This window comes from Rhinatrema bivittatum, chromosome 5 (assembly GCF_901001135.1).
Source record: "Rhinatrema bivittatum chromosome 5, aRhiBiv1.1, whole genome shotgun sequence".
NCBI lineage: Eukaryota > Metazoa > Chordata > Amphibia > Gymnophiona > Rhinatrematidae > Rhinatrema > Rhinatrema bivittatum.
Genome location: NC_042619.1, coordinates 30464564 through 30484370, shown reverse-complemented (window position 1 = coordinate 30484370; position 19807 = coordinate 30464564). Strand labels below are relative to the sequence as shown.

General features: G+C 46.7%; 1 protein-coding gene across 2 annotated transcripts in view; it reads left to right on the top strand.

The window, feature by feature from the left end:
- Nucleotides 1-18295, top strand: part of GAB2 (GRB2 associated binding protein 2) — a 290861-nt gene extending 272566 nt beyond the window's left edge. For both annotated transcript variants that reach the window (XM_029602205.1, XM_029602206.1), the window contains exons 6-10: nt 1526-1814; nt 8139-8229; nt 12721-12823; nt 14111-14236; nt 17375-18295. In XM_029602205.1, the coding sequence (XP_029458065.1) occupies nt 1526-1814; nt 8139-8229; nt 12721-12823; nt 14111-14236; nt 17375-17518 (753 nt within the window). In that variant the 3' untranslated portion in view covers nt 17519-18295. The remainder of the gene's footprint in view (nt 1-1525; nt 1815-8138; nt 8230-12720; nt 12824-14110; nt 14237-17374) is intronic.
- The last annotated feature ends 1512 nt before the right edge of the window (nt 18296-19807 follow it).

Here is a 19807-nt window from a genome sequence, read left to right as displayed (position 1 = left end):
CATAATAGGAGGAATTAGGCTCCAGAGCTTAAAATATTCAATAGCAGGAACACTGTACAGTAGTAGTCAAGTGATCCTAAACAGCACATCCAGTAGTTAAAAAGAGCGGACCTTAACAGAGAGGTGGGCCAAAGCAGACCTATGGGACTCTTTGATCTGGCCCACTCATCATTAAAAATTATTTAATTGACTAAGAATATTTCCAGCCCGCTGTCCTATAGCTCCTTGGCAGTCTCTGCCCATGATATCATCAAAGGCCCGCAATGCCATGAACAGGGACAGCCATGGAGCTAACATAGTAATGACGGCAGAAAAAGACCAAGCTGGTCCATCTAGTCTGAACTCTGCGAGATGGAAGAAGGGTGAGGTAACTGCATGGAGAAAGAGGCCACTGTCGTCTGGGAGGAGACGGGGAGCCTGGCCACATGGGAGGAAAGAGAGGTAGCAGCCGCGGGGCAGAAGAAGGGAGAAGCTGCCTTCCAAGCTCATGGAGGAAGCTTCGGAAATAGGAAGGGGGGTGCTGTGTTCAGGGAGGGGAGGGAAGCCCGGGTCTTGCCGGGGTCAGGGAAGGGAGGGAGATACTAGGGTTAGAGAGGAGGGAGTGCTGGGATCAGGGAGGGGGAGAGTTCTGGGGTCTGGCAGGAGAAAATGCTGGGGGAAGGAATGGGAGGGGGATCTGTTGGGCTCAGTATTTTTCTGGTTTGCTGTCAGGCCGCATAATAAAAAAAAACCAAAAATAGCTGCTACAATTCTTCTGAGTATAACAAGCATTGCAAAGCCAGGAGAGGTCATTTTCAAAAGGATTTACACACATAAAACTGAGTTTTTCGCGCATGTGGGCTTTTGAAAGTTGCTACTTTTATGCACGTAGCTCCTTTTGAAAATTCAACTCCATCGGGCTGAATTGTCAAAAGGTTTTACACGTGTAAAAGGGCTTTTGAAAATTGCTACGATATCTGCTAGTTTTACACGTGTAACTTGATTGAAAATTACCTCCTTAGTGTTTGTTTTTTTTTATTATGTAGCCTGGACGTATAAGTTGTTCTGTCATTATTTGCCCTTTCTTGAGGGAACAACTAGGCTGAGAGGGAGACGAGAGCCACAGATAAAGGCGTGCATGAAAAAGTTTGCCCGTCCCTGTATTGAGGAATAATTTCATATTCTGCCCATGTTGCTGTCACCTAGAGAATTTTGGGTGTCTTGTTTAAGCAAAGTGTTGAGCTCCTAGGGAGTAATGATTTTTTTTTTTTGAGGATCCAAGCAGTGAGTGGTGCACGGACACAGCTTAAACAACCCTCGCTGTCTAAAAAAAAAAACCATTCAAATGTATCTCCTTGTGTAGTGAATGGGACCTAGCATATCCTTAACTTGATTATATGATTAAGTGCATAGTTCCTTCTTTTCTGATATAACAAGTCTAGTGTGTGAAGTAGTAGTAACATTTCCTACTTGTAAGCATGACCAGAATTTAAATGACCCCCTCCCCCCCCCCCATCGTCATGTTGACTCTTCTCTTTCCGCACAGCAAACCACGCCTTCACTAGCACGGTTGGATAGTGGCGACTCCGAGGATAACTACGTTCCGATGAACCCCGGCTCGTCATCCCCGTTTAATGCGGAGAAAATATACGACAACACCCAAAACCTCTACATTCCCATGAGCCCTGGGCCACATCACTTTGACTTCTTGGGATTCTCCTCGGCTACTCTCCCGGCCCGTAAGGGAAGCACAGCCTCGCTCTGTCACAGGCCCACGCGGGTGAGCGAAATCCAGCCGCCTCCGGTCAACCGCAACCTCAAGCCAGACAGGAAAAGTAAGACAAATCATTTTATACCCAAAGCCCGTTTCAGAAATGGACGTGAGATTTGGCAGGGCCCGTGCGTACCCGCGCCCGCCTGTGAAAGACACAGTTAGTTTCCAGCCAGTGGTTTGTGGTAATTTGGGAATTCTCGCCGGCTGGTTTTCCAGCCCAGGCAGAATGTGGAGGATGTGGTTTCAAACTCAAAAGCTCAGCTGGGGACACAGAATTTAATGTGACTTTTTTTTTTTTATGCCTGCTTACTTCATTCACTGCAGCATTTGAAAGCTTTTCAAAAAAGGGAGGGTGAAGAACGGCCGTACTTCGGACTAGGGAAGGAGAACGCCTCCTAAAGAAAGTTGGGTTGAGAAACGCGCATCGTAGTTGGACAATCAACATATGTCTCGGGCTCGGCGGGGATTGCAGGGCGCCAAGGGGTGCAACTTGTGTCTCAAGTCCGAAGCCGCTGAGTTATACTAATAAAAAAAAGCATGCAGAGTCCCGGGATCGAGAACGGCCTAGGGTCGCTCATTCTTTTTAGTTGAGGCTGGGAATGTGAGGGTGGTGTGAGCACTCTCAGTCTCCGAGACAAAAGAGCAATGGATTAATAATCTACCCTGGTAAATGGGACAGAGCCTTCTGCACTAAAAGGAAGCTTTTCACCCCCGTGCTTGTTTGTGGCCTTTCATAGAAGGTGTGGGGAGGACAGGGCTGCCAGCTCAGGAAAATGTTTGTGCCAGATACTTACTGACACCCTAACTATAGGGAGGGCAGTTCATAACAGCTCCGCACAGCGGTGAAGTCTGCACGTTTCTGTACCGAGCATTTTCAAAGCATAAATGCGCAGTGGAAATCCTCGGGTAACTGGCCGAGCCTGCACATAAACTTACCTCGCGCAAAGTTGCACTCGCTCCAAGCAGCGAACGTTCCCGTGCATACGTCTGAAAATCAGAAAGCACCATGCGAATCCCAACTCCACCCCACCACCAAATGCATCTCCTCAGCACATGTATGAATACACGCAAAAAATGGATTGTGTGGACAGTTTTGCGTGGCCGGGCCCCTAACTGATTTTAAAACGTCACTTATGTACATATAACTGGATTTTACGCAGGTTGCTTTAAAAACGCAGCCCTTTCTGGTCGCGTGTTTTACCATTGCCATTTGGTGACAGGTGGACTACCTGAGGTAAATTTTAAAAGACATTTACGGGCACAAAACGTAGCTTTATGTGTGGAAACAGCTTGTTGTACAATTGCCCAAGGTTTTTTGTGCCTAAAAGCATGCTTTTAACCCGATTATGCGCATATTTTTACGTACACAAAAAAGGGAGCCTGAGTTGGGGTGGAGTTTGGATTTCCGTGCACACTTTTGATTTATTTTTTAAAGTGCATGTGGAAGTTCACATGCACAAAGATCAGGTGTAACTTTCACATCATTTTCAAAGTGAGCTGCTGTGCACAAGTTCACTTTCAGAACTGGTGTGACCTGCGTGCGTAGCTGCTGCATACCCACAATGTTATAATGTCACCCTCCCCTCTCTGTGTGTGGATTCCCCCTACATGCATTGAGACATTGTCCCGAGCACTACAGCTTCATAGAGCCTGGGCCCGTGCCATTGGATGCAGGCTCTGTCACTCATGGCTTTTTTCCTGACATTACAGTTTTACAAACAAGAAAAAGGAATGGTATGCATTCCGATAAGCACCAGACATGAAAGGAACTTAAATCTAAAAACTATGCATCAAAAAAATGCAAATATTGCAAAAACCAGAGTGTCAAAATGACTCTGGGTGTGGCCTAGAAACAGTCTGTAATATTCTATGTGATGACGTTTTTACATAAAGAAACGTTTTCTTGGCTCTTATTTCTGGGAGAGCATTACATTTTTAGACATGGCATATATTGTTCGTTTTTACTGACTGTCCGTACATGTACTGACAGTTGGTAAACCTGGTGGGAGGGCACAAGGGGAGAAAGTGGGCTTGTGCCACACTGGGTAGACAAGACACTTGGATGTGACCCAGATGTATACAAGTTGACGCTATACAAGCTTTTACAAAAAAAAGCTAGAGGTGAAGCTCACGTTTGGATGATGACTATGACCCCCCCCCCCCTTCAGAGGAACAACAGAAAAGAAGTAATTTTGGCTGTTTTGTTGACGCTTAGGGTGCCTCAAGTCTTAAGTTAAATTTTTGCGGGCCAAAACGTGCACATCAGGCACAAGGTGATTTTTTGCATCTGAGGAAGTAGCTAGTAATTTTTGGAGGCATACTGCTGGGAGCAATTTGATTCATTTTGATTTTTCGTCCTGTGAACAGGACTGGCAGATTGGGGAAAAATGGATGTTAAGGATGTATTGGTGAAGGGGTTAACTTGTCACGGGCTATATTGGGGAATGGTGTCCCCGAGGACATGGCGTCAGCTGCCTTTGAGCAGGCCCTAGGAGATCTCCAGGTGTCGGGGCAGGTAAAGGTTAGGGGGAGATTTTATGATGATGCACAGGGGAAGGTGAAAGGTTTCTGTACTCGCTCTATGGATTTAGATCCTAACAAACCATCCCTTACAGTTTTGCTGGGAGAAGAGATGTCTGTTCCCTTGGTCACTATGGGGAGTAATGTGGGAGGGTGGATGTTCTATCCCAGCCTTTATGAAGTGAAGGTAAAACTCTGCAGGAGGTAGCAGGGATTCTGCCCTGGGTGGGACAGCCAGCCTATTCCCCTGACACACTGATTGGTACCATGGGGGTAGGTGTTAGAGAAGTACCTGCAGCCCCACTATGATACCAGCCCATACAAGATGTCCAGAGTATTCTCAGGCCTTGAGCCCATCCCACCAGGAGATGAGGAATTTGACCACTGGATGGTCTTGGCCCTTCAGATGCTACAAGAATGGCAATGCACTGAGTTGGAGAAAAAGAAGAGGGGGATGGAGAGTATGCGTGCCCCTGCCCTTGATGCAGTAATATCTCTGACCCTTTCCAAGCCTGATCCTACTGCCCAGGATTGCTTGGACATTTTAGAAAGCATGATTGGTAGTACAGAATACAAAGAGGATTGCTTTATCCACTTCAAAACTACCATGCAGAGGCCTGGGGAAAAGCTTTCTCACAAGTCCCACTGTTGCAAGTCACTCTACCTTCTGTTGCCTAGCTTGATGGACTGTTACCTGGGTAACATCAAGCTAGGTTGAGAGAACATTGTACAAAGCTCATCTTTGGGTGAGTTTCCCCACTCTGAAGGACATCAAATCTTCACAAGAGAGCACTGTTCTGTTCCTACGTCGCACTCTGCATATCAAAGTGGCCCCTAACCCCTACACTACTACCTAAACCTCACCTCGAGTTTCTAGGTGGGCCTCCTATAGTAGCATAAGTAGCTGCTTACTATGGTGCCACCCCCAGAGGCTCGCTCTCTCTCTCTCCCTCCCTCCCCCAGTGGTTGCAGGTAGGAACTGCAATAATTGTGGTATTACCGCAAAGTGTGAAAAAGGTATCGCACTCTGCGGGAATACCTATGCGAAGCACTAAGATAGTGCACACTGCGATAAATAGGCTATTACCATAAAACACGCCCCTCTTCCTTTCACATGCGATAGTTTGATGAATCTAGCCCTTAAATTGTAAACCCTCTGGGCACAGGGAAATACCTGTAATGTCTGGACTTGAAATGCTAGAAAAGCAGAATATAAAAATTAAATGAATAGTCTCATTTACATGTGATGAACACTATTAGTTTAGATGTGCATTTTGGATGCGCTAACCCCATTATTGCATCAGGAGTTATTCTTGCACGTCAAGCCGTGTGCTAGGCTGAAAGCATTATACTGCATCAGCCTCAATGCATGGGAGAGGGCAACACAGCACAGAACTACCAGAGGTGTATTGAAAACTCGCCTTTACAGTGCGGATTTGCTGTCGTTTTGGGAAATCAAAATAACATTTTTTTATTCTGTGTCATTTATTTCCCATCCAGAATGACACAGAAAACAACATTTTGTTTTGTGTCTGCGGTTTAGCTCACTCGGTCATTTTATTGCATGCTAAACCGTTGTAATGTGCATTAAAAATGCAAAAACAAAAAAAAAAAAAACGTAAAGTAAACAAAATGAAAGTTTTTCCCATGCACACCCCCTAACTACACTGCAGAAAAGTAGTGACAGAGCTTTTCATCACACATTTGAATGGGCTCTGTTATTGTAATTATTATTATCAATTACTTAAATGTATTATTACTTTAATGGCCAAAGCTGCCCTAAGCAAATAACGAAATATCCCCCCCATAATCACCTGCAGAAATAGACCTTAGCAGTGTGGATCTACTGCCACCTTCTCCCATCCCCAATACTCACCCCTGGATATGTAGACCACGCCCATCATCAAAACACTGGGTAATCGCTTGCAAGAATGCCCGTGCCAGGACGTTTGCCAGGTTGGAGAGTAATACAAAAAACTGTATATATATATATATGATGTAAACTAATAACTGAAATTCAAAACGGCATCATATTTAGTAAAAATAACAATAGCTGATACCACGTAGTCTCTTCTATGAGAACAGAATAACCTCATATAGCAATGGCGGGCTTTACTCCAATAGCCCTAATTGCCACTCATATGGTTGTGCAGTCACAGAAAAGCATTCGGACCGTCACTAAATTTATAATCATCGGTTATTCTGTGGTAATTTTTTTGAGATTTTTACGTTTTCAAACTTTCATTATTTTAAATCTGGTTAGATTACCAGTCTAAAGGCAGTGCGATTGCACTTATCGTAGCAGAGAATATGCAGCCGGAATATCAAGCTGGCCCTGGCCCGACACAGCTCGTGTTTCTGTCAGCTTCATCAGGGGCCGAAAGTTGCCAAATGATTCCAAAGTCTGCCCAGCGATCACATCTGCTACTTGGTTGCAGCTTTAACCTGGCAAATTAGTAGCAGATGTGATCGCTGGGCAGACTTTGGAATCATTTGGCAACTTTCGGCCCCTGATGAAGCTGACAGAAACACGAGCTGTGTCGGGCCAGGGCCAGCTTGATATTCCGGCTGCATATTCTCTGCTACGATAAGTGCAATCGCACTGCCTTTAGACTGGTAATCTAACCAGATTTAAAATAATGAAAGTTTGAAAACGTAAAAATCTCAAAAAAATTGCCACAGAGTAACCGATGATTATAAATTTAGTGACGATCCGAATGCTTTTCTGTGACTGCACAACCATATGAGTGGCAATTAGGGCTATTGGAGTAAAGCCCGCCATTGCTATATGAGGTTATTCTGTTCTCATAGAAGAGACTACATGGTATCAGCTATTGTTATTTTTACTAAATATGATGCTGTTTTGAATTTCAGGTTGGAGAGTAAGACATAACCAAGTTACCTTTATATGCCAAGGTCCCCTGGCATACAAAAATATACATTTGTCAACAAATACACAAGTCTTCTAGTTCTTTCTTTTAGGATCAATGCAACAAAGGTGTGAGGGCCAGTTGCCTTCCATGAGCTACGCAGGAAACCTTTTACGCTGAATTGATCTTTGCGGCTAAGACCTTGAGATGAGGTGGTTGGAGCTGTCGGATGTTCTTCGTTTTTGAACACCAGTCCTACACCGTCAACATTTCACTTAGTAGGGCTGCTCCTGTTTCTCATTTGTAGAGGCAAAAACCTTAAATGTAATTTCCCTCGTGATATTTGAAACACCCATCTCCAGCATCTCTTGTTCCCATTGGCAGTAAGGCTGGCACAGGAAGTGCTAGATTGCACACGGTGGCGTTGTTTAGCTCATTGTAAAGCTTTATTTTGGGTCTCCTGTCTCGTGCATTGCAGGACATGTCACAGATGTGTGGCACGTACTGTAGCCCCAGGGATAGGAAAGATAACTATTGCTATAGTGCAGCCGTTGCCTACCCCTTTCAGCCCTCAGTCAATCAGCAACCTGGATTCAGCCTGGGAATGCTCCTGAGCAGGTGGTCTGAAGCGGAAGGAAAAGTTGATGATAAGCAAACATGGCTAGCTTGAATTTTGGGCAACATGGCGGTACAGAGTTTTAGGGGCCAATACTGGTCTTGAAGAAAAATCTGTATTCTTTCCAGGCTGCAGTACCCGTTATTGGACAAGCATAAGACTTACTCAATGATGTCGTATGTGAGTTTTCCCGACCACATACAGGTTCCGTCTTTCTGATGTATCACATTTGAAGAAGGACCTGTCTCTGCTTCAGTTTTGTGTTGGTCCAAATCGAGGTGTTAGCGCCTGTAAAGAATCTGGGACATCATGGGATATGCACAAGTAAAATGGTCCATGAAGGGACATTCACTGTTAAAAATCTGTGTTTCTACTACAGCCAAGCCAACGCCTTTAGACCTGAGGAGCACCACAATGATTGATGAACTTCCCTTCAAATCACCAGTCACTAGATCCTGGTCCAGACCAGCGTAAGTACAGTCGTGAGATTTGTACAGCTCCTGAGGTTTGCAGGACAAGCCCCTCACATCCCGATGTTCCCACCAAGCGTTGCAGGTTTCTTCATTTGAATGGATTGGATAAGAAGGATCACAATTTTAGTCCATGGCAGATTTAGAGTAGATGCCAAGGGTCAAGCCAAGTTGGATTTTATGACAGAAAAAACACTTTCACGGGCATTTGCACAGTTGTGAATTGGTACATCTTTTGCCCAAAAATTAAGTTTCCTGCGACTTCTTGAGCAAAGGAAAAATATCCACAGAAAAAAATGAGCGAGTAAAACTTTTTCTGCAAAATGGCGGCAGGAACTTTGTCTCAAAGAGCTCAAATTAAGAACCAAGCAGAATTCCTGCCAGATTTTTTGCAGAAGGTTTTACCTGTACAGTTTTCAATGTGTGTGAATGTTTTGGGGGTTTTTTTTTCCTGAAGTTGCTTGGTAGTTAAACTTTTGGGCCAAAGATGCATAAACCCCTTCAGGTGCAGGCTGTTTGCACTTTTGTTGACCAAATCTTGAGCCTGGCCCTTTGTGTGATAATTTAACAGGAGTTTCCCAAGCCTGAAACAATGATCGTTAAGGCCTATAAGGAGGGTAGAGGGAGGGCCTTCCTTTGGCTTTATTTGGGAGGGTCTCAGCTTCCTCATTTTCAGGCCGGTTCAGAAAAATGCGCGGGAGAGCTGGCGATTCAGGAGGATGGCCTATGCAAATGAGGGCCCGCGGTAAAAGGAGGCGCTAGGGACACTAGCGCGCCCTAGCGCCTCCTTTTTGACAGGAGCGGCGGCTGTCAGCGGGTTTGACAACCGACGCTCAATTTTGCCGGCGTTGGTTCTCAAACCCGCTGACAGCCACGGGTTCAGAAAACGGACGCCGGCAAAATTGAGCGTCCGCCTTCCGACCCGCGGGCCGATTTTTATTTATTTATTTTTTTAATTTTTACTTTTTTTTTTACTTTTGGGGCCTCCGACTTAATATCGCCATGATGTTAAGTCGGAGGGTGCACAGAAAAGCAGTTTTTACTGCTTTTCTGTGCACTTCCCCGGCATCAGCAGAAATTAACGCCAGCCTTTGGGTAGGCGCTAATTTCTTAAAGTAAAATGTGCGGCTTGGCTGCACATTTTACTTACTGTATCGCGTAGGAATACCTAATAGGGCCATCAACATGCATTTGCATGTTGATGGCCCTATTAGTTTCGGGGGGGGGGGGGGGGGGTTGGACGCGCGTTTTCAACGCGCTATTTCCCCTTACTGAATAAGGGGTAAAGCTAGCGCGTCCAAACGCGGGTTAACAGTGCGCTCTGCCGGAGCGCACTGTACCTTATCAGCCTGTTTGGTTGTGAGGGGGATTTCTCACTTGTCAGTTTCTTTTTTTTTCCGTTGTATTACATTTTATATCATATTCTATCCCAACACCAGTTTGAAAGGTGATAAAACAGCAAATACATTAACCAAATTTATAGAGTTCCAAACCTAGAAAGGAAACTTTCCCAATATCTCTCCCTCTAAGCCCACAAGTCTGAGTGGATTCCCAGAAAGAAAAGGAGGTTGATATTCAGTAACAAAAAAAACCACACAGGAAACAGATTACATTCAAAGCATGTTTCTATGGGCAATTGTGCCTGGGGAGGGGACGGAGGAGGGCAGTAGCTGCTTTCTGACCTCTCTCTCTGCACTGTCAGGCCTATACAGTACAGTGCGCTCCGACAGAGCGCACTGTTAGCCTAGTCTTGGACGCGCGTTTTCCCTTACCCCTTATTCAGTAAGGGGAGGAAAACGCGCATCCAACCCGCGGTACCTAATAGGGCCCTCAACATGCAAATGCATGTTGAAGGCCCTATTAGGTATGCGCGCGGGATACAGAAAGTAAAATGTGCAGCCAAGCCGCACATTTTACTTTCAGAAATTAGCGCCGACCTTTGGGTCGGCGCTAATTTCTTCCGGCACCGGGAAAGTGCACAGAAAAGCAGTAGAAACTGCTTTTCGGGACCTCCGACTTAATATCATGGCGATATTAAGTCGGAGGTCCCGAAGAGTAAAAAAAGGTAAAAAAAAAATAATAATAATTTGAATTCGGCCTGCGGCTGTCGGGCCGAAAACCGGATGCTCAATTTTGCCGGCGTCCGGTTTCCGAGCCCGTGGTTGTTAGCGGGTCCAAGAACTGACACCGGCAAAATTGAGCGTCGGCTGTCAAACCCGCTGACAGCCGCCGCTCCTGTCAGAAAGGAGGCGCTAGGGACATGCTACTGTCCCTAGCGCCTCCTTTTGCTCGGATCTACCGCCGGACCTAATTTAAATACTGCATCGTGCGCACCGGCGAGTGGCCGGTGCGCGCGCCGGGAGAGCGGGCGTTCGCCCGCTCTCCCGTGGACTTTACTGTATCGGCCTGCTAGTGTGTGGTTAGTATGTCCCTGCCCCCCTTCTCTTTCACTAGACTGGGAGACCCAGAGTAAGCCAGCGTGCAGGGAGCAGAAACACAAAGAGGCCACAAGGCTGCTTGCAAACTGAAGGCAGAAAGTAATGGCCTTCCAAACGGGCTCGTCTCTCCAGAAGGACTTTGGGTGCCTTTGAGGGCTTGATTTGGGCCTGTTGGGGAACGTCTCTAGAGGGGCTTTGCATTCTGGGAAAGCTTCGGCCTGTTTTAGGCCCTTTTTTTTTTTTTTTTTTTCAATGAAAGGGGCATGGACTCCCTAAAGCTCTGACCTGGGCCCCGTTTGAATTGCTCGGGAGTCACAGGAAGTAATTACAGGGAACGATATGAACTTGGAGGGTGGGAGTCTGGGCCCCAACGACTAATCCGCACTGCCACAGGGCCCCTGCTTGTGTCAGAAATATTCTTTTTTTGGGGATTGATAAATGGATGTACAGCGCTATTAATTAAGTTGACTTAGAGAATAGCCACTGCCATTAGCAATGGTAACATGGGATAGACTTAGTTTTTGGGTACTTGCCAGATTCTTATGGCCTGGATTGGCCACTGTTGGAAACAGGATGCTGGGCTTGATGGACCCTTGGTCTGACCCAGTATAGGCATGTTCTTATGTTCTTATTCAAACATAATAAGTCAGATTTGTTAAATAATAAGCTTGCGTATTATCAAAAGAGAGTCATCTGCTCGACTCCTGACAAGTGACTCTTTTTCTAATTCAGTCTGACCCAGGAAGGGAGGACAGGATTTAACATTTAAGGGCTCAAGGGGTTAAATCAGAAAGCTGCAGAATGAGAGCCCAAGGCTGAGGGCTGGGCAGCCGGGTCACGCTGGCAGGCCGTACTCAACTGAGTTCCTTCAAAGAGGATATGGAGTGGATTTTCTCTTATTGTCGCCCCTTGTAGAGGAAGCTCAGAATCGGTTGTTTCACTGAAGAGCATCCGTCGCTGGCCTCGAAGCAGTGTTTCCTTCTGTTGCCGGCTTCTCACGGACAGAACGTTCCTTTGGCCTTAGGGATTACTGGAACTTGCTAGAACGCCATATATATATATAGATATATATATATATATATATATAAATGCTTACGTGTATGTATACATATGCACAGAGCAAGTATGGACAACAAATGAGGACAATAAAGAAAGATCACCTCGCCCCCTAAAAAAAACCGGAAAAATAGTAACCATCAGTCGATTTTTTTTTTTTACTCGGCTCCAAAGGGATCAATATTTATGGTCTCATGAAACGGCAGATTTTATTTCATGAAAACACCTGAGTCTTTCTAGTTTAATGCTTCCAAAATGGGGCAAACTGCCACCCCTGAGGTGGAACATCTGGCTTCCACTTTCGGTGCCAGATCTGTACTGCGACTTGTGGATGGGATGTGGGGGGTAGTGGAGAAGAATGACCTGCGTGTTGATTTGCAGCCGGGCCGGAAGCGCCCAAGATCAAACTCAGCTTGCAGCTAAATCGAGTCACTTTGAAATCTGACTGGCCAGATGCAGGCCTGAGATTTGGTCGGCTGAACTTAACCGGTTGGTACTGAAAGTGAAAGTTGACTGCCTACATTGTGAGGAACATCTCTGGAGCGCTTCATTTTTTGAGCAACTAAATTTAGGTTCCTGATGAATTTTTGGAAACTAAATTTGCCCACTCAGCGGGGATGGGGCATTTTCAAAAACAGAGGTTCAACTGGTTAATTCTTGAAAGTTCTCACCCCTCCCCCCCATCCCCCAATATCCCTGGTGGTATTTTTATTTTGCATTTACCCTGGAAACGCTGAGACCCCCAGAGTCAGTGGTAAAGCAGCTCAACTCCTGGTTCATTGTAACCACGGGATTGCATCTGCTTAATCGATACACTAACAAGAAAAACTAGACAAATTCTGGGCACACATCTCTAATTAGTCCTTACAATTGGATAATGAGATTATCTTCCTTTTAACTTGGCAAAAACAAAAGCTCTGCATTCCTTTGGTTTCCTGTCCTACGGATACCGCAGCATCTGGCAACAGATTTAAGACTCCGTCACCTCTGATTTCAGGCACACGCTGACCTCCAGCAATTCACAGTACTGTCGGCCAGTGTCTACGCAGAGTATCACCAGCACCAGCTCCGGGGACAGTGAGGAGAATTACGTAGCCATGGTAAGTCACACGGAGCAGTCACTTTGGGGGGGAACATGGCTTCCATCTGGTGAAGATTGCATGGGAGATGGGTGGTAGACGATGAACTCAAAGTCTAGGGCAGAGCTTCCTGTACTTGTCCCGGGGACCCCACAGCTAGTCTGGATATTCAGAATAAATGTGCATGCAATACGTTTACATGTTCCTGGTCTCCAATGCATACAAATTTATTTCAAGTATATTCATTGTGGATATCCTGGCAAGAGGATATCCGCAGGGACAGGTGCAGGGAGCCCTGGGCTAGAGTCCAATTCTTGCATGCACAATATAATGTAACAGGGCTGGTGCCTCTGTTCTGCACTTACAAATATGTATGTGTGTGTGTGTGTGTGTGTGTGTGTGTGTCTGTGGAAGGGATAGGGGATTTTTTCCAGCTCAGCCTATGGAAATAAATAATTTCAAATAATGAAACCTTTCGCTGGATTGCTGGTAATCTAACATCTAGAAATCTACAATGGAGTGTCCCTTGTTCAGGAAATGTTTCCATTTCCCTCCCATGATAGTTTCCTATAGTATATGCTATAGGAGGAGGCTATCAGTTCTTGGCCAGGTGGCATGCCAAAGTGGAGGGCACTGAAGGAATGCCTAACCCCGAAGGTCCGCACTGTGGCATCTCCGGCATGCACACAGACGCCCCATTCATTTTCCCCATGCCTATGAGGGTCAGTAATGGGGGAGTCTGTGGAGAAGATCCTCCAGGATTGCCAGTCGCCCACAAATTGACAGGCTGCCTGTAAAAACTGCAGTAACGTGGACCTGTCCATGAGGCCTTCAAACGTCCTCACAGCGCCCGTACATTTCCAGGTGGGCTGGCAGCCCTGGCCGCATCTTTCTTCCGTATCACTCTCGACGTTGGGTTCGGGAGCCAGAGGCGGCACGGCCCGGGCTGCAGAACTGCGGCGGTAATCCTGCGCCGGTGCTGCTGGGGGAAGGCGGGGCAGCCTAGACCCACCTGATGCTGCCGTGGCAGCAGAGGAGACGGGCGAAGGAAGCACGGCTGATCGCCTCTGCTCAGTGCATTAGACCGAAAAAAAAAAAAACAAAAAACCTGGGGTTTTCAGTTAGGGAAAGACTGTTAGTGAAAATGTTTTCTGAGGGAGACCCTGAGATCGTTCGGATAAGTGGGGGCATTTTTATGGCCGCGCATGGTTCTGAGAGCTGGATTTGTCCTCCTGTTCCGTCGTTCGTTTTTTGTGATGTTACGTGAAGCGTTGTATTTTTTTTTTTTTTTTTTTCCCCATCCGCTAGCAAAATCCAGTGTCTGCTTCGCCGGGCACAAGCGGCACCAACAGTCCAGCTCCCAAGAAGAGCAGCGGCAGCGTGGACTACCTGGCCCTAGACTTCCAGCCCAGCAGTCCTGGTCCTCACAGAAAGGTATCTACTGGTTTTATTTTATTTGAATTACATTTTTTTCAAGCGAGGGTCGGAGGAGCCCAGGCTACCAGTCGGCACGTTAACAGTCCATCAGCAGAAGCTGGGGATGAAGAAAGCAATTCAGCGCCTGTAGGCCATAAACACCCAAGAAACCAGAAGCATTTCCTTCCTCAGGCTTGTTCAAACAGATTGTTGGGTCTCCTTCTGAACAGTTTGGTACACGGAGCCGTAGAAATGTGCTTCCCGCCCCCCCCCCCCCCCCCCCCCCAGGTGAGCTGTGAGAAATATTTCTTTCTCTAAAGCGCCAATAGAAAGGGCCAGGCCTATGGCTCCTGGACAGTGCTGCACGCGGTCACCCGGGGAGACCAGGGTTTGACTCCCCGTGTGCAGAGTCAGCAGCGTTCACAGCCCTCGAGGGGCGAGGAGGGAGTCATTAAACATTCAACCTTGCCACCTTATCTTCGGGGGGGGGGGGAGGGGGAAGCTAAGGCAAGGATTTTCAGCCAGATCTTCCCTGAAGAGACCCTGTTGCCCCCCATCTAACTCTCCCAAACTGGACCAAAGTCTCGAAGCCGTTTAGCCTACTGTGAACTTGCTCTCTGTAAATTTACCGTAATTGCTGAGCTGAATTGATTGCAGTTTTGGTAAAAGGCAGAATGTCAAAAGACTGTAAGTGAATAAATAGGGCGATTGAGTGGCCAGACTTGGGGTGCTTGCCTGTCAGGTTCCATAGGGAGCCAAGGTCTATGTATGGACCCTGGCCAAGGGCCAGTTCTGCCATGGCTAGACTGGAGAGAGAGAGAGGATTAAAAATGGGGAGGAGGGATGGGGAAACAAAACCGGCCTCTACTGGGCTACAGCACCAGAAGCCAAATTAAGGCTTCTGGTGCTGTAGCCCAGTAGAGGCCGGTTACGCTCGAATCCAAGACAGCTTCCAGGCCAAAACAAAAACCCCACCATTCCAGAAATCAAGAATAGCCATCCAAGCAGGGTATTAACTCCATGCTGAGGGCAAGCAAGCATGGATATTAAAATTGCATTGGCAGCTTGTTACAGGGTCGTAACCTGGGCTAGGGTTCCACTGTATCTTCTGATTCCTCTGTGTCTGGTCTCAGGGTTGACATGTCCCAGCCACAAGCCCTCTTCCCGTTATTTAAGGGCATATGAGCTTTTTCGGTGCCTGGAAACAGAGGTTAAATGTAACTTTGGGAGGGGCCATTTCTTTTTGTGGCCTTGAATAAGGGAAAAGATTTTCTGGAGCTCTCTTCTGGCTTTAATCAGACAGAGAAACCCTTCAGCTGCTCTCACACACTGCATTGGCTTCATGTAGGTTTTAGTGTGTGGCCTGTTTTCCACTCTCCTCGGATGCCTGGGTGAAAAACAATTTCAGGGCCAAGCACTACGTGTGATCCTTGGAAATCCATTTCGGGCACTTTGAAATTTTTTCTAGGCCGGGAATCTCTTTGGAAAATACGCGACGAGAAGTACTTCCGGTACCTGAAATGTAAGCCACTTTGAAAGTACCTGAAGAGCAGATTATAAATTAAAAAAAAACAAAACAAAACAAAAGTATTGATTTTCCCATAGGCATATAAACTGGGGGGAATGTGTAGAAGTCCAGCGCTCTTAGGATGAATTCTTGTTAAAGGCTGTGCGTGGGCTCCATGGAGAACGAGCAACTTAGGCACCCCTGTTAAAAATCAAAGTCGTCTCATTTCATGGCTCCGTTCCGTAGCACAAGAGGATAACGCCAGAACCTCCCTTCCCCTTGTGACTCGGGACCCTCCAGTCACCCGTACACATGCACACACACAACGCCATTCACCACAAAATTATGGAATAGGTTTTGGCCCCTTCGTCTCCTATAACGTCGGCTGAGCTTTCCCTTCCACAGCTGCTTCAATCTAGAGAGAAAGCAGCCGTCCTGGTGCTACTCACTGTTACTCGAGCGTTTTTGTAGTATTAGTGGGGCTTTTAATGCTGTCTGGCGCTTAATAGGGAAAAAAAAAACCATGGGAGCAGGAACTGGAGCCCTTCCTCTGTGGGGGTCTAAAGCCTAAGCCCTGTCGTATTTAGGGATGAACTTCCTCAGTGCGCGCAGAGTAGACAGGACCTTGGGTTCAAGGTGTCACCCGAATGGCGCTATCCCAGCAGCATGGTGCCCCCTAACCCTATGACATGCAGCTGTCCGGTCACCTTATCTGTGGAGCCTGCAACTCTTTTATTGGTTTGGCAGGGGGGGTAGCCCGGCAGATTCTTTCTCCTCCTGTGAAGACGAATTTGGCACCAGGAGCCCTCCCATTCATAACACACCTCCACCCCCAAACATTTAAATGCCAGCCGGGGACTTGGATCGTGCGCCTGCTTCCTGGCGCGTCCAGCATTGCTCTGACAGCAGGGTTGGGCTGCGTGAGCTGCCGGCTCTGCGGTGAAAGCAATACCCTGACGGTCACACCGGTGGCTGACATACCCGGTGTTACCGTTGGAGCAGCACTGAAAGCGCTGGGAGTTGGACACCAGGTCAGTGCTCCCGGCTGGCATTCAAGGTTTGGGAGGGGAAAGACTGCATGGGGAGCGGGGCTGGGAGGGGAGAGGGGAGAGAGGAGAGAGGAGGGTACAAAATCCTTACAATATTTTGAGGAGAAAGTAGCAGAAGGTTTCTAGGGTCTATAGGCTCACACCTTTAATTATCACTTTGGGGGAGTGGCTTGGGGGGGGGGGGGGTTCAGGGATCCGGCTGCACGATCCTCGCAAGAGGGTTTTGTTTTTTTTTTCCTTTAAAGTTATCCAGAAACACGTTCCCTGATAACATTAACCTTCTGCCTCTCACATCTGGGCAGAGCTGAATAACTTGTCCGGATAAATGCCTCCGACTGTCAGCCTCCGTAGTTCCAGTGCTGCTCAGGGGGATGGTGCTGATCGACGCACAGTCGTGTAAGGCAACCGTTAGAATTCAATAGAAATCCTGCCAGATTTAGGAGAAAAGCGAAAAGAGTTAAGGCTCGGTGCCCTGTGACTTTACATCTTTAGTAAATTATTTTGGTAATGAAATTCTTTTTTTTTTCCCTTTAGAATTCTGTCTTAAATGGGCTGTAATTTCTCACTGCAGCGTTGTGTTCTCTTCCTCTCTCTGCCCAGCCCTCCACGTCTTCTGTGGCCTCGGATGAGAAGGTAGACTACGTGCAGGTAGACAAGGAGAAGACACAAGCCTTACAGAACACCATGCAGGAGTGGACTGACGGGCGCCAGTTCACCGAGCCCGCCAAGGGTGGGAAGCAGTGAGTGTCTGGGACGGACCCGACGAGACCGCCACAGGACCCATCCGGGCTTTGGAAGATTTGGAACTGCGCTCGGTGGTGCCAGCTTTAACGTCAGGCTCCTACTCCTGCTGCATCTGCGCTCTGACTGTTCTTTGATTATTTCACCATTTTTTTGTTCCAGAAGAGGACTTTGCCAGACATGGATCGGCCATGATGGAGATGAGGTGTCTACATTGGTGCTGTTACTTTAGCTGCTGGAGGCTGGGCCAGGATCTTAAACTATCAACTATTGGGAAAGAGGGCATGAAGAGGCCTCACTTTCTCCACCATGTATTGCCTAAAGGGTCTGATTTACCCAGTTCCTATCCTGTGCCCCTAGGAAAAAGCTAGTAAATCAGCCTCAAGGATTCTTAAGTTTGTGCTATTGCTCAGATTTTTTTCTTCCTTACAAAACATCCCAGCAGGGCCGCGCTAGGCAGGCTTGGTGGTACCTTTAAGAATGTAGATGTCAACGTACGACTTTCTGTAAATCAGTGCAAGCTGGCCTAACGTAGGCCACCTCAGAACCAGAGACGAAACATTAAGATGGATTTATATTTACCTTTCTTCTGTGTTCATGTGTTTTGAGGAGGTGGCCTGTGACATCAGAGTATCAACCCTGCCAATTTTTACCTCTGTGCTTTCTCACAGCGGCAAGACCAAGAATTCAGAGGCGCAAAAAAAAACAAAAAAAAAACCCCAACTGCTCAGAATGTTTCAGAAGAAATAGTACTGAAAATGGAGCTTCTGAAATGCTTTTTCAACCATTTTAGTGATGCAATTAACTGATATTTCTCTTCTGTTACTGCTCGAGTACAACCTTCTCATGAACATGATGGAGAATTGCTGATAGTCTGATGTCACCCACACCCCTCCAGAATGAGACGAACAAGCACGTAAAGATATCCAGAAAAGTTATCCTTCTGAAATAAGTCATAGGTTAAAAAAAGCCATTTTCGAGTCTCAAAAGATTTATCTGCTACTAAAATGATCTAACTTACAGTAGTGATGTGATTATTTACCTAGATATGCTAGAGCAGTCATGGTGGTTAATCGAGTTACTGCAGATTATAACATACTTCTCCATTGTGAGCTGCTCTGTAACAGCTGATGACAAATTACAGGTTGAAGTGTAGCTTCCTTTCATCTGATTCATCCACCCACCACAACAAGAAGCCATCACAAATATTAAAATGATTTGCGAATACGCCAGCATGAGTTGCGTTTCATGGATAGGCGTCATGCTGTTGAGGGTCTCCTGTTCCATGTTTTGTGAATTTTGATGATAATTCTGGTGGGAGTGGGTGGGTCTCCCCTTCTGTGTTTAATGGACCATGATAGTTGGGGGGAGCGACTGGTCTACTGGACAGTCGTGGTAGTGATGGGAGTTTTGCCTCCTGTGTTTCATGGACCACAATGATGGTGCTGATAGAGTGATCGTCTGTATTTCAGGGGGCTGTGAGAGTGCTGGTAGTCTCTTCTTCATTCACAAACTGTGTTGGTGGACATGATGATCTCCTGAAACGTGTTTATAGATGGAGTGTGGGTAGATGGTGGTCATCTGTTTTGTGTTTCATGGATGTGATGACAGTAGTGAATGCTGTTAGAGGTAGAATCCTGTTCTGCATGTCATAGACTGTGCTGATGGAGTCACCTGTTCTCCACTTCATGGATAGGTTTGTCACCTGAACCAGGTTAACCCTGACAGGCCGATCCATTCCTGGGTTTGCCCCTTTGCATCTATGGACTTGTAATTCCAATTTGTCTAGGAAAGGCATAGCTTCAAATCCACTGGACTAATCTCAGCATTGACCTGGGTAAGGTGGCAACTATAATTTTTGGATCGGTGGTGGTAATGGTGCTGGTGGGGCTCTCCTGTTTTTGCATTTCATGGACTCTGGTTGTGGTGGGGATGTTCGTGTTTTGCATTCCATGCACTCTGATGATGGTAATGGTGGTGTCTCCCTTTATGTTTAATGGACTGCAAAGGGCTAGTGGTTTGATTTACTGATATATATAAGGCTGTTGAATGCACATAGTGAAACACATTCTTGGCTGTTGAAAGGGGGAGATACTCAATCAAAGGGCAGTTAATACCGCTGTGATGTATTGGAATGGACCATACTGGGTAAGCAAAACTGAAATCTGAATCCTCATTGTTGACAAGGTAAACTAGAACGTGCTACTGGCCGAGAGCGAGTTAGCTACAGTAGGGGACAGGAAATAATGTGACCGTAACTGATCAGGGGGCACTGCTTTCAGCATGCTCCTG